The 12,609-nt window shown below is 34.5% G+C and overlaps 1 protein-coding gene across 11 annotated transcripts in view; it reads right to left on the minus strand.

Annotated features, from left to right (window-relative positions):
- Positions 1-1,021: 1,021 nt before the first annotated feature.
- LOC129758667 (DNA-binding protein D-ETS-3) overlaps positions 1,022-12,609 on the minus strand; it is a 282,355-nt gene continuing 270,767 nt past the window's right edge. For all 11 annotated transcript variants that reach the window (XM_055756237.1, XM_055756239.1, XM_055756238.1 and 8 more), the window contains one exon: positions 1,022-3,220. In XM_055756237.1, coding sequence (XP_055612212.1) covers positions 3,084-3,220 — 137 coding nt within the window. In that variant the 3' untranslated portion in view covers positions 1,022-3,083. The remainder of the gene's footprint in view (positions 3,221-12,609) is intronic.

Consider the following 12,609-nt stretch of genomic DNA (forward strand, 5'->3'; position numbering starts at 1 on the left):
AACAAAAAGTTAGAGGACTAACCAGCGATTGACGGATTAGTGTCTTTGTGCCGAACACCGCAAAGAATTGATTTCAATTGAGAAGCTAATCGGAGGTTTAAATATTTCTACAGTGATTCCTGTGCAGACTGGCCAACTCTTCCGTAGCGATGCCGTCGGTCCACTGGACTGCCCCAGCCGGGGGAAACTACGCAATGTGCCACTCGCTACTATGTGGCTCGCATCCCTGCTCACGCTCGCTCACTGACTGACAGGCCCGCGTACACGCTCGTGTCGGTTTCATCCATACACACAATTCTCTGATCACTAAGAGCAAGTTCACTGGTGTTGGGAAAAAGTGGTAGAAATTTTGACATTTTGAAAATTTTACCATGCAAAAATGTTTTCAAGATCTTTGGACGTTGTATTTTTTACAGCACTGTTTCTATTTCAGCCGTATGTTATAGAAATATTGCTATTTTTGCATCACAGCATGCGAAAATACATTACGTGTTGTAGAAAATCTTGAAGGCAACAGATCTTGAAAATGTTTTTGCATGGCAAAATTTTCAAAATATGCAAAAAGTGACAAAATTTCTACCACTTTTTCCCAACACCAGTGAACTTGCTCAAAGGCTTGACGCATTTTCGTTTTCACTGCCTGCAACACGGATTCCAAAGGATTGAAAGAATACCTGATTTTCAAAATATGTATAGTTTGTCATGCATTGTATTCGGTGTTAAAAATATTTTAAAAAATCGGCTGGGCGTTCATTTTGGCCTGGTCATTTTTAGCCTTAATAGAATTTTTTAAACACATATGATTCTATGAACGGATCCGCCTTACATTTACGAGCATCGAAAAGTGTGTTATTCAAGATTTTATTTCATAAGATCAGGGAGAAAGGTAAAAGAATGGTACGATCGGTAATCGATGTATAAAAATGGTACAAGATTGAAGAAAAACCAAGTTGAAGAATCATTTAGCAATGATTTTCTTAGTTTCATTCTACCTATATTCAGCGAACAATAAAACAACCAGTTTATTTTTCAAACATTTATATGAATTTTATTAGCAGTTTTGGTATAAATATCCATACTTTTCATGTACAGTGAAGATTGATTTAGATTTGGATATTTTTTTCTGTTATCGATTCCAATTGTAATTTTTATTTTGTAGTTTTGCCACACACCATTTACACATTTATGAATTGTTATGTATATTAATTAATTTTGTTACATATTTGATTTCTTTTTTACTTGTTACTGTTTTGATGTTGTTGTTGTTGTTGTTGTAGTTGTGATACATTTCTTGGAGCTTCCTATCGTTTCCAGACTATTTGCTCGAGATCGAAGCGCCATATTTAATCGTTTCGGTTAGACTGGGCAAAAATAGACATTGATTTATAGTGTGGATTTGGGTTTATTTATTATTTTTTTGTTTCATTTTACTTTTCCTCAAATACTAAGGGACCAGTTAGATTTTGTTGTATTTTTGTTTTTGTCAATTCACTCGTTTTATTTGATATTTAGTACTGCGACGTACGGCTTTCCTTTGTACGAACTTCACACTTTGTTAAGTCACATTCAATCTGATAAGGTTGTTGTGATGTTTTTTTTTTCGAGATAGAGTCTAATAGTTTACATGAATGCTGAGCCTATGGAAGGGCTGCTGTAACACGATTATTTACACAAGTTTTAAGGGTGCATTGTGCGCTGAGAACTGGTTACGATTCTCAGAAACGAGTGATACATACACGCGCTTTTATACGATGGTTTTACTTCTTTGAGACATTTAAGAATCGACGACATTACACATCCATGCAGATTGCTCTTGGGTTTTATTTCTCAGCTTATGTAGTAAGATTCAAGTTTTCAAGTTATTTATTTTTTGCTACACCTATGTTTTGAGTATGTTCAGATTTTGTAAATAACTATTTACACCTTTAGAGCTAGAATCGTTCACTTAATGCTAAACACTTTTGGATCTTTGTTCATCTTTTTGTTTTTGTTTAAGATTTTCTTTTCGTGGTAAAACATAGTTTTTATTCAATAGTTGTAGACGATTTGAGTAAAAACTGTTGCGAGAACAAAATTTTAACAAGTGTCATTAACTATCACAGTCTTTGTATGTACGAATATTTGCTTTTCTTCGTGAGGTTAGAACATAAATAGAATAAATAAGCCGGTTAAAAAATCGTCATAAAAGTTGAAAATAAAAACAATAAATACATACCTATGTTACTTTCTTCAAAGTTGACTTTTGCACTGTCTGTTCTTTGGATATCGTTAGAGAATATTAGAGAAGACTAGTTTGTTTTCGATAATACTTGCCAATTTACTTTTTACATACATTTATATCACAAACGGAAACGAATCTGACGCGTAATAGAATAGTTCTATGGTAGGTACTATGTACAAACGTTGGATTTTTGTTTTTTTTTCAATATGTCCTTAAATATTAGTAATCATTTATTACCTACGACGTTTTGTTCTATGGTATTTTTGTTCTCTTTGCAGAAGACTAGTTTATGTTTCATTTGTATAGTGTCGTGAGATTTCTGCTCATGTTACATCGAAAAATATTGCTAGTATACACTGACTTGGAAATCCGCACTGATCGGCTATTTTGTATAATCTTATCATTTAAAATATGTTTCTTCATCTTTGAGTGCATGTTTTCGTTCTTATTTTTCTCTCGAAAAAACTGCTTAAAAGTTGAGACATTTGCTGAGATGGTCTAAAATACATTTATCTAGATTTCGTCTGTAGAACTGATCACTGACTGCCGAGGTGACATCAGCAGTGAGCGGATGATGATGATGATGATGGTGTTGTTGTCTAAGATGAGGATGCTGATGATGGTGAGATGTCGATGAAAGTTGTTGCTGCGGCGGCGATTGTGGCGATTGATGTGGCTGCTGGGGTGCTGATGAGAGCAGCGGTGGTTGTTGCTGGTGCGGCGGCGAGCTCGACGTCTGCTGCAGCGGGTACGGATGCATCATTTGCTATTATTCGTACGGCGTCAACTTTTTGTAGATGTCGAAGTTGTCGACCTGCGAGTGGTGATGATGATGCGTCGAGCTCGTCGTCGTGGGTGTTGGTCATGCGTAGTGTGGATACGATCCGAGGTGAGGCGCCACATGCGACGGCGTCACGTGGGACATCGTGTGCGATGGGTAAAGATTGGTGGCCGGGCTGCCCCAGTTGCCCCAGGATGCAGCCGATGGGAAGATCGAGGCTGTAACGAGTGGAAAAAAATACGATTATCATTTGAGGTTCATAAAAAAATATAAACAATATGGATTAAGTGATGAAATGAAAATCGTTGTGAGGGAAACTCGGCTGGTCTAAATATGTATAATGTTTTTTTTTTAATCTCTGCTCATAAGGGTCACCAATATCATTGTATCATGACGAACTTAAATTATGCTCGTAGAGTAGCCTGGCTGATACTTCTGTACATGTATCCTCTTTGCAAACAGACTATAGTGCATTCTAGAATTGTTTGAGCTTCTGCTTGAAATACTGTTGGCCAGTTTCCCTAATTGAGATCCTGAGTCTCAGCCCGAATACCTCAGCCTCAGTTCTATAAGATATCCATTTTTGACCCACCAGTAAAGAATTTATTCGAATCAGAAGGAACCGCATTCCCACCTGACTCGCACACGACCCTATCATTGATAGTTACATCACTGCTACACTGACTGGACACTCAATTCTACTTTTTGGCTAATCCAAGATGGCTTTCTTTATAGAGAGCAATTTCGACACCAGAGGCGATTATATCGTTATTTTGATATTGGTTGTCAAGGCTACATTAGTTTCTTAAAATTTCCGTTACCTGTGTGAGCGATAAACATAAACAAAGTATCTTCAGTATTTTACAGTGATTTAATAATACGATTTACATTACAATGGGACGTCAATGTGAGTATTCTGGCTGTTTAAATAGCGAAGGAATGAATGTGTCGTGCAGCTTCCACAGTTTTCCTCAGGACTACGAAAGGTGATTATTGATAATGTTATATTTGAGTTATTATTTCTAAATTTCCGCTGGGTTCTCGCTTGTGGATCAAGCGAGCTTCAAGAGTCTTTTAATTCGGGAGGAATTGCCGCAGTCAGCCGAAAGCGAATTTGTTCGTTGCACTTCCTGGATAGTTCGTACAAAAAGGATTGAGGGTAAGTATTTAATTTTACTGTACGATTACATAATTTTATACAGCGATGTGATTTTAGTTTGTTGGCTGGGGCTGTGCCCATTGAATCGACGCCTTTCATACTGGAGGAACTATGTGTATATTCGGAAAACTCTGAGAATGCTTTCGAAACTTCATTTGAATCCGTTGAATACTTAGAAACGGCCGACACGGCTCTTCAGAACACATCAATGGCGACGATACATCACCTGATGACAACACACACCAGGATCGAGGGTGAGTTTTAATTTTTATTGTAATTTTTTCAAACATTAACCAGTTACGCGATTTTAGTTTGTCGGCAGACACATTTTTGGAGAACAAAAATTCATTCGAAAACAATTCGGATGTATACGAGTCTATTGACTTATTGAGTATTCAGATACGGACGTAGTTTCGCGAAATTTCGGTCGAATCATCTTATCGCGAAGTTTCGGTCGAATCATCTCTCGATTACTAATTGCCCTATTTGGTCGAGAAAAATACAAATCATTTTCTCGAAAAATGTTTGCAAGAATCAATAAAAAAAAGTTGTATTATTCTAACAGGGTCAGCAAACGCAAACAAAAATCTCTTATCGTTAAAAAAAATCAAATAGATCTCTTGAGAAAAAATATGAAAAAGCTTAGGGCTCAAAAAATTGAGCTTGAGCTTGCTATCAACTACGGTACACCTGCGGCCCCTCCTGGCCAATGGCATAATGGTTGCACTCCATGATTGGTTCGAGATAATCAAAGTTGTACAATGAACCAAATGAAAGGTGCTGGGAACAAGCATCACAATCTCACTGTACACTTTTGAGAATTTTCTACTTTAAAATGAACCAATAAAGACGCCGGCCAAGTCCATGTAGTCGATAGGAGGAAAGGAAGTGCAGCGTGCAGCACATGTGGAGATATGTTTAATGGAGACCGGCTGTACGCCATCCCTCCACAAATCTTCACGCTGAATATTTTGGGAAAAGGTAGTGCGGCATGGAAAATCATCTTGGAAGACGAATAAGCCACTTGAGACCTAAGCTCCTAATATCCTAAAACACCTACGTTTCCTATTGAAACTCCTGATTGAACCTAAAGGCCTTAAACAGGTATAAGTTTTCAAATCGGGAACTGTACTTAGGCAGTCCTGTACTAATGTGTCCCTAGCTGAACTAGGCCTCATTTAATTCAGTGTTCAGATTTGGTGTTGTTACCAAATCTATCTCTATGAAATTCATTCAAAATTGAAATTTAGCTAGAAATACCAACAAAACCAAAAAGTCACGGTATGTTTAGTAGAAGGACTTAAAAAAAAAAAAATACAGTAACGCTAATTTTTGCATCGGCTGAAAGAAGAGCTTTTTCCGTTCATTTCCACGAAATATTAAAATATCTGGTTGGTGATCTCAATAAAAATATTTTTCTGAAATGTTTCTTTTTAATAAATTTTCAAAAAAAAATAATTTTAAGCGTTTTAAAATTATAATGGTACTAATTCTTTAATTTTAACTTTAAATAACTTCAATTGAACTGTTTTACTCAATATTCTCAACAAATTCCATAATAAAAATCAAAACTATTATAAACCGGTTACAGAAAATACGCAAATAAAACAAAGAAAGTTGCATTTAAAAATATCTCCTAATCTTAAAATTAAAAAATCGGCTGGCAAATCTTCTCAGCAGTCTTTGAGTGTTGATTTTTTTAAAATCATGGAAATTATCTTTAATTAACTGAATCTCTATATGATTCCATTTGAATCCATTCTCTTTTGATTTTCTGACTGTGAAATTATTAGTGAAATTTTTAATAAACAAGATTACAGATTAAAAATTCACTCAACACTTGAAACCACTTTAGCTTCTTTGTGATAACGCTTTTGCGATCTAGAGGTGGAAAGTTTGTCATAATTTAAGCTTTAGGAAAACTAAGAAAATCAAATTGTAATTGAGTCATTGCGCATTTAAATTAAGCTTTGAAGTTGCTACTTCGAATCATTTTTCGAACTTTTCATGGACAAAAGCTAGAACGAAAGTTATCCTTATTTGAATTTTAGATTTTTAGGCTTCCATGAAGATTATGTTTCCAAAACACAAAAATTTGAACTTGAAAACAAAGACAAGCTTATTAAAAAAATATTCAAATTTTCTTAAAAGTTTCACTATAAAATTCGGTAAATTTGTTTTGAAAAAATACAGTAGAACTTGGTTATTTTTTTTGTAAATTATAATAAAATATTAACTCAATTGATCGGCCTTGTCGGCAAAAGTCATGTTATTTTAGTAAGAACATTTCAAGATTATGAGTATGAAAATTTTTTCCATTAGGAACAAATTGATGTCATTTGATGAAAACAATTCTTATCAAATTCTACTTGCAAATTTTTGATATTTATTCATTCATTTTCTTTCAATCTGCCTAATTCTTTATAGACTTCAATTGATGATTCAAATAAACGAATTTCTCGAAATCTGCAAGACGATTTGATTTTTGCTTTAAAAGTAACTTAAATGCAATTTAGTTAATACATCTTTAAAAGTTCGGTTAATATCTATTATTATACAAAATTGGGAAAAGCGAACGAATGAAAAACTTTAATAAGTTTTCTTTCGCAGAAGTCAAAATTACTTACGGTCTTAAGGAAAAAACCTTTGTTTTGAATTTGTTTGAAATGTTTCAAAATTTTATCAGAAAAGTTCAGAATTTTCGTATACAATTTATAAATAATTTCAAAAGTTCCAAGACAGCAAAATAAATCAAAATTAGCTTTTCGATTCTTTGCACCAGATTTAAATGTGCATTTGGTGGCCTTGTGTAATTTTTAAAAATCCTCTAAACGTCGAGTTGAGTATTTAGAAAAAAAAAAAACACAAATTAAAGTTAATGTTGAAATTGGTTGGTCTCTTGAAGAATATTTCAGGTCAGCATTAAATTTATTATGATATAAAAATGTTTCATAATTCTAGAGTTTGTTTTGATTAGGTCGTAAACAAAATTGAGTTATTTGCTGCAAACGGTTGATAAACATGTATTTTATCTTTGGTAAAAAATTGGTTTCATTTTATCATTAAACAACTTTTACACAATGATTTGAATTTAGGACGTATAATGACTTTTTCATTTTTGTGTGCATTTTGGTTTTAACGACTTTTTGCACTTCTTTGGATTATCGTGCAAAACAAAAGTCGTAAAAAACATTTCGGTGTTTCGGTTTTTGTGACCTTTTGCATTTTCGCATAAAACGCGATGCTAAGTCATGAAATGGCTATTAATTTCAAAGTAAATCGTTTGTGAGAATAGTTTTAGCTATTTCGGTAGCAGTTTGTTACCAGGTAAGTACAATATGCGCTAATTTTGCTTTTAAATTTTGAATTCATACTTTTCCCCACAGTGGCAGCCCAACATGCATAACCAAACGTTTGGATAAACTCCTGCACCTCTCCAAGGCTATCAGAGTCACAGATAGCAACCAGCAACTTCCAGTCGAACAGAAACAGGATGGACAGTAGACCGCTGCAAGCTTTGTATGAAAATTTCAAATTCTTAAATTTTTACACCTCCCATAACTTTTTTTGGTTGTTTTGACTGCCAGAAATAGCAATAAAATTTTTGGAAGCGATCCATCCAGTCCTGAATTAGCGCAACGAGTTTTAATTTTGTATGGAAATTTGTATGGGAAAACAAAATTTTTCATTCCAAAATCGCCAGAGATGTTCTGAAAGTTGCAAAAAATAAAACTTTGGATGAAAAATGTTCCTTGATTCTTGCAGTACATTTCATGTGAACAAAGCACAAACCTAAATTGTACCCCAGGAAAGATATTCAATGTTTTATAAAATATTTGTTTTCAAAATTCATTTTTTTAATTATATCGTTTTTCACTACTTGTTTGAAAGCTGTATAACAATATGACGGAAATAAAAAATCTCAAAAAACTGCTTTGCATTGCCAGAGAATTTATTGACATATAAAGCCTTTGCAAAAACATTTCATGCAATTATTAACAGCTCTAGCAAGCAAAGTCTGCCATTTTTGAATACTTTTCAATGGATTCAGATTTTTTATTTTGGAATGGTTATAACTTTTTTCATGAAATTCTTAGCTGCTTGTCATGTAAGCAAAAATTGAAGCTTAAGAATAGTCAAAACTAAAAATTAAAGACCGGCTTCATTTCAAGCTTATTTGAATTTTCTGGATGATTTAATGCGCAAAAATTTCTTCTTCCATACAAATTTCCATACAAAATTGAATCGCGTTGCGCTAACTCAGGAATCAACCAAATCATGTCAAATTTTACACTGATGCTTGGTGACCCAAAAGGCATCGAAAAAACATATGGGAGCAAAAAGTCATTTTTTGCAGCGGTCTAATGGACAGTCTCTCGCAGCACCGATTCCCGGCTGGTATAGCAGTTTACTCCACTGAAGTGGAGGTAGACTCTTTGACAGGGCCCGCTCTACAATCGCCGTAAGATTCTGTAGGGCGCATATCACCCGCGGAGGTCCTGATAATGCTTCGAAGAATAAAACGTAAGTCCTCTTTTATTTGTGCTGATTTTAGAGGTGTTCGTCTAATTGTAATATGAAAAAATCCATCAAATTACATGCCAATAATAGCGCCACTCTTTAGAAGAGTCTTAACATGTTAGAACTTAAGTTCTTGACCAAGTAAGTGGGGATTAAAGAAGTATAAAACACTAGATATCAAGTTTTTAGATAAAATTTGTCATTAATCAAAACGACGTTTGTACCAAACAAGTAATGTAAAAGGTCGCAAGTGCTTGTTCACTCGTAGATCTGAATGTATAGCAATACCGCATACAACAGCATATTTCTCATCTATTTTTGTAAAGCATATCAAATTTCCAGACAATTCTGAGCGAGATTTTAAATTCTAGAATTGGAAATATGTTACAAATCTTGAACAGCGATTTTCTCGGAACATGTCAGGTGGCTCTTACGACCTAATCAAAACAAACCCTAGAATTATACGAATGATAGTAATAACGTAATAAATCAACTTGTTTGGATACATTTCTTAATAAAACCCAATTTCAAAGACAAAATAGGGTTTTATTTTAAATTTTAAATCGAAATTAAAAGATAAAAACTAGTTTCAATTCGTTATGTTATGTACTATAGCAGAATGAAATATCTAAGGCCTAGAGTGATACAGGACTGAAAACCGCCGGAGGCGAGAAAATTTTAAGACATGTTTGTTTACACTTATTTTTAAACACCTTTTGGGATGAAGTAATTTCCCGTTACTATGGTAATTTCTTTCTCGAACTGAAAATTTTACCTTGAAAAAATCTCCATGGGGGGGGGGGTTAAACCCCTAAACCCCCCCCCCCCCGTTCGCACGGCCTTGGGCTGTACTAAGTATTTACAATTAAAAACAAAAAAAAAGTGTTATGCTATATAAGAGTGATTAAGATGAAATGTTATAAGTTTTTAGCTACAAATTCACAAGGAGTTTAGATGACTGTACAGCGTACCATGTTTACGGATTTCCTGTAACCTTGATATCAAACCTGAAAACTAAACTACTGAAAATATAGAAAACTCTATCATTTACTGTACTTGTACAATTCCAAATGTTTCTGAATGCTTGGAATATCTTGAATTTTTGGTGAAAAAAAAACCGAAAATTTTTGCCTTGTTAACATATTACTTAACAAAATATATGCATACCTGTAAGTATTTTCGAATATTAATAATGCATATTTATAAAATTTTAGCTACCTGTTTTACTAGTGAACCTGCATATAAAAGAAGCGACATCTGATCCCTCTCAAAATAAAATATCTGGTCACATCTATCTCAGCACTGTTTTGTGACTCAATGTTCAAGCTCTAAAGTAAACGCTCAATAAATTCAATAAAACAACATTGAGTTTGATGCCCGAAGGATCGGAATAAACGATATGAATGACTTAAATTTTTTAACAAACACATAGTTTTCTAACGACGAACACGAACCACCAGAGCAGTGAAAAAAATTCCTCCTAATCACAAATTCATATGAGTTTTTAAAATTATTTCTTGCAGTACAACAGCAATCACAATATTCTCCTTAGTCGAGTTTTCTATTAGAAAGGTAAAAGCTTCACGACAAGAGCTTGTATCCCTGGAATCGATTTTGACAGTTCTTTTGTATCGATTGGAATTTTTTTTTCAGGCGTGTCGCTTATCTTACATGTAGGTTCACTATGTTTTACTATAACGCATGGAATTGTCTACGATCACAGCAGTCCATAAAATGACTACATTCATGCGCACGCAGCCGCACCAAAGAAATAAATATTGAGAATAATTTAAGGATTTTATAAACGGCTTTTGAACTGTTAATGAACAAAAAGTCGCAGCTGATAGAACAAAAATGAAAAAAACCTTCCGAAATCTTAGGGTTTCTGAAGATGTCTGATAATCACTTTGAGCGCTGCATCCAAACAATCGTTATCATCAGTACTTTTTAGTACTTAGTATATATTAGGGAGAATGAGAAAGAGTCACGATATCAACCATTGCATTGGCAATGTTGTTCCACAGGAAATGGAGATAATCTACATAAGTTCAAAAATTGTAAAAAAGCATAGCATCAAAAGCCGTTTGCTAAAAGTCAAAGAGTCCGAAATAAAGCAAAAAAAAAAGAACTGGAAAGCTCTCATCGGGATTTCTTGCCTCGACGTCCCTGCCGACTGCCCTCCTCCGTTTTTTGGCATTTATGTTTGCTCGGACGTCTAACTATTCCTGCCACAAATCACTCGAATACATTCTAATTTCATTCCGCACATTAATTCTTATGACACGACGAAAGAAATTAGTTTTCTTGCAAATTCCACTACAATTTATTCCATAAACCACTGAAAGTTGTACTGTTCGGAGAAAAAAATAACCATCAACGAAGAGACAGAAAAACGCGTCCGCATCCGGGCAAAGCCTACTTGGAACCAAAGCTTAGGGCTCAAAAAATTGAAGATAAACGATATATTTTGTTTTTGCCAGTCGCCAATACCTTTTTTTTCTCTTTTATAAAGCTACGGTTATATATAACCAAAGAAATGATAATGATGATGCCTAGCACCATGGGAGAAAATAGAAAATGAAATTTAAAACTGTTTTTCCAGATTTTCAGTGGAAGCCACAGTGGGTACCACGTGCCAAATGGCCGGCGTTTTACAGTGCAATTCCACAACCCGTCGTCCCTTGAAAACATTTGATTTAAAATAGTTTTTTTTTTATCAGACTGTTACCACGTGCAATCATAGAAAAAGCAAGTTCACTCGTGTTGGAAAAAAATGGTAAAAATTTTGACACCTGTAGCATATTTTGAAAACTTTATTTACCATGTAAAACATTTTCAAGATCTGCGGCCATTCAAATTTTTTTTTACAACACATGTTCTGTTTTCGCATGCTGTGATGCAAAACAAGCTCGATTTCTATCACATACGGTTGAAATAGAAACAGTGTTGTAAAAAAAATCAACGCCCAAAGATCTTGAAAATACAAGTGTTAAATTTCTTCCAATTTTTCCTAACACGAGTTAACTCGTTTTAAACCAATATTCGAATTAGGCCAAATCATAGCAATCAGGATGGTTAGCTATATTGATTTTTTTTTCTTGCGCTAGAGTTTACACACAAAAATTTCGTCAATCCCCAATTTCGCTCTACGATTTCGACCGTTTTAAACAAAACACTTGAAAAAATCAAGGAAGTTCTTCGGAATTTCAAGGTATATTTTTAAAATATTTTATTGTGAAACTTTGCTTTAATAATACCTAATATTATTTCTAGATCAAACGAAAGGTTCCGATTTACAACGAGGGAAGGTTGGCAAAGATGGGTTCACTTTTAATATCCTTTCAAAATTCGTAAGTTTAAATTTAATTCTGCTAAACTCAGTGCTTTTTCCAACTGAACTTTTTTCCAGCATCTAGTATTATGTGAGCTGCATTCTGAAGCCGTACCTAGTGGACAGCGAAGTGTGTATCTCGGGAGTGTTCTGGATTGAAACAAGGCTGTGATAATGCTAGGGACGAAGTCAAAGTAGAGAGTCTGAGGGACGTGTTGAAGACATGCGGCAGAACAACAGGCTCGACCCCAATCTCAACCACTTCTTAACCAGATCAATGATTCCTTATCTTATCGCAGATAATTGTTACAATAAATTTAAACTGAAAGAATAAACTTGTATTCATTTTCAATATCAAAATGTGTATAAATATCCAGCAATTCTATACAGATTCTCTATAGCAACAGGTCAGAGAATAGCTTTAAAATCATGGTTTGTTTCCAAAAATTAATATATTAACTTTCAGACGTTGAACCAGGGCATTGAAACGGTCCAGTATTGGTTGCTACTTGGCCCGGCTTTTGACTATTTCACAAGTTGTACGGACCGGCGGTCCAGACTTTTAGATTTGGGATATTTGACAGTCTAGCGTGGGT

The sequence above is a fragment of the Uranotaenia lowii genome, chromosome 3 (assembly GCF_029784155.1).
Source record: "Uranotaenia lowii strain MFRU-FL chromosome 3, ASM2978415v1, whole genome shotgun sequence".
NCBI lineage: Eukaryota > Metazoa > Arthropoda > Insecta > Diptera > Culicidae > Uranotaenia > Uranotaenia lowii.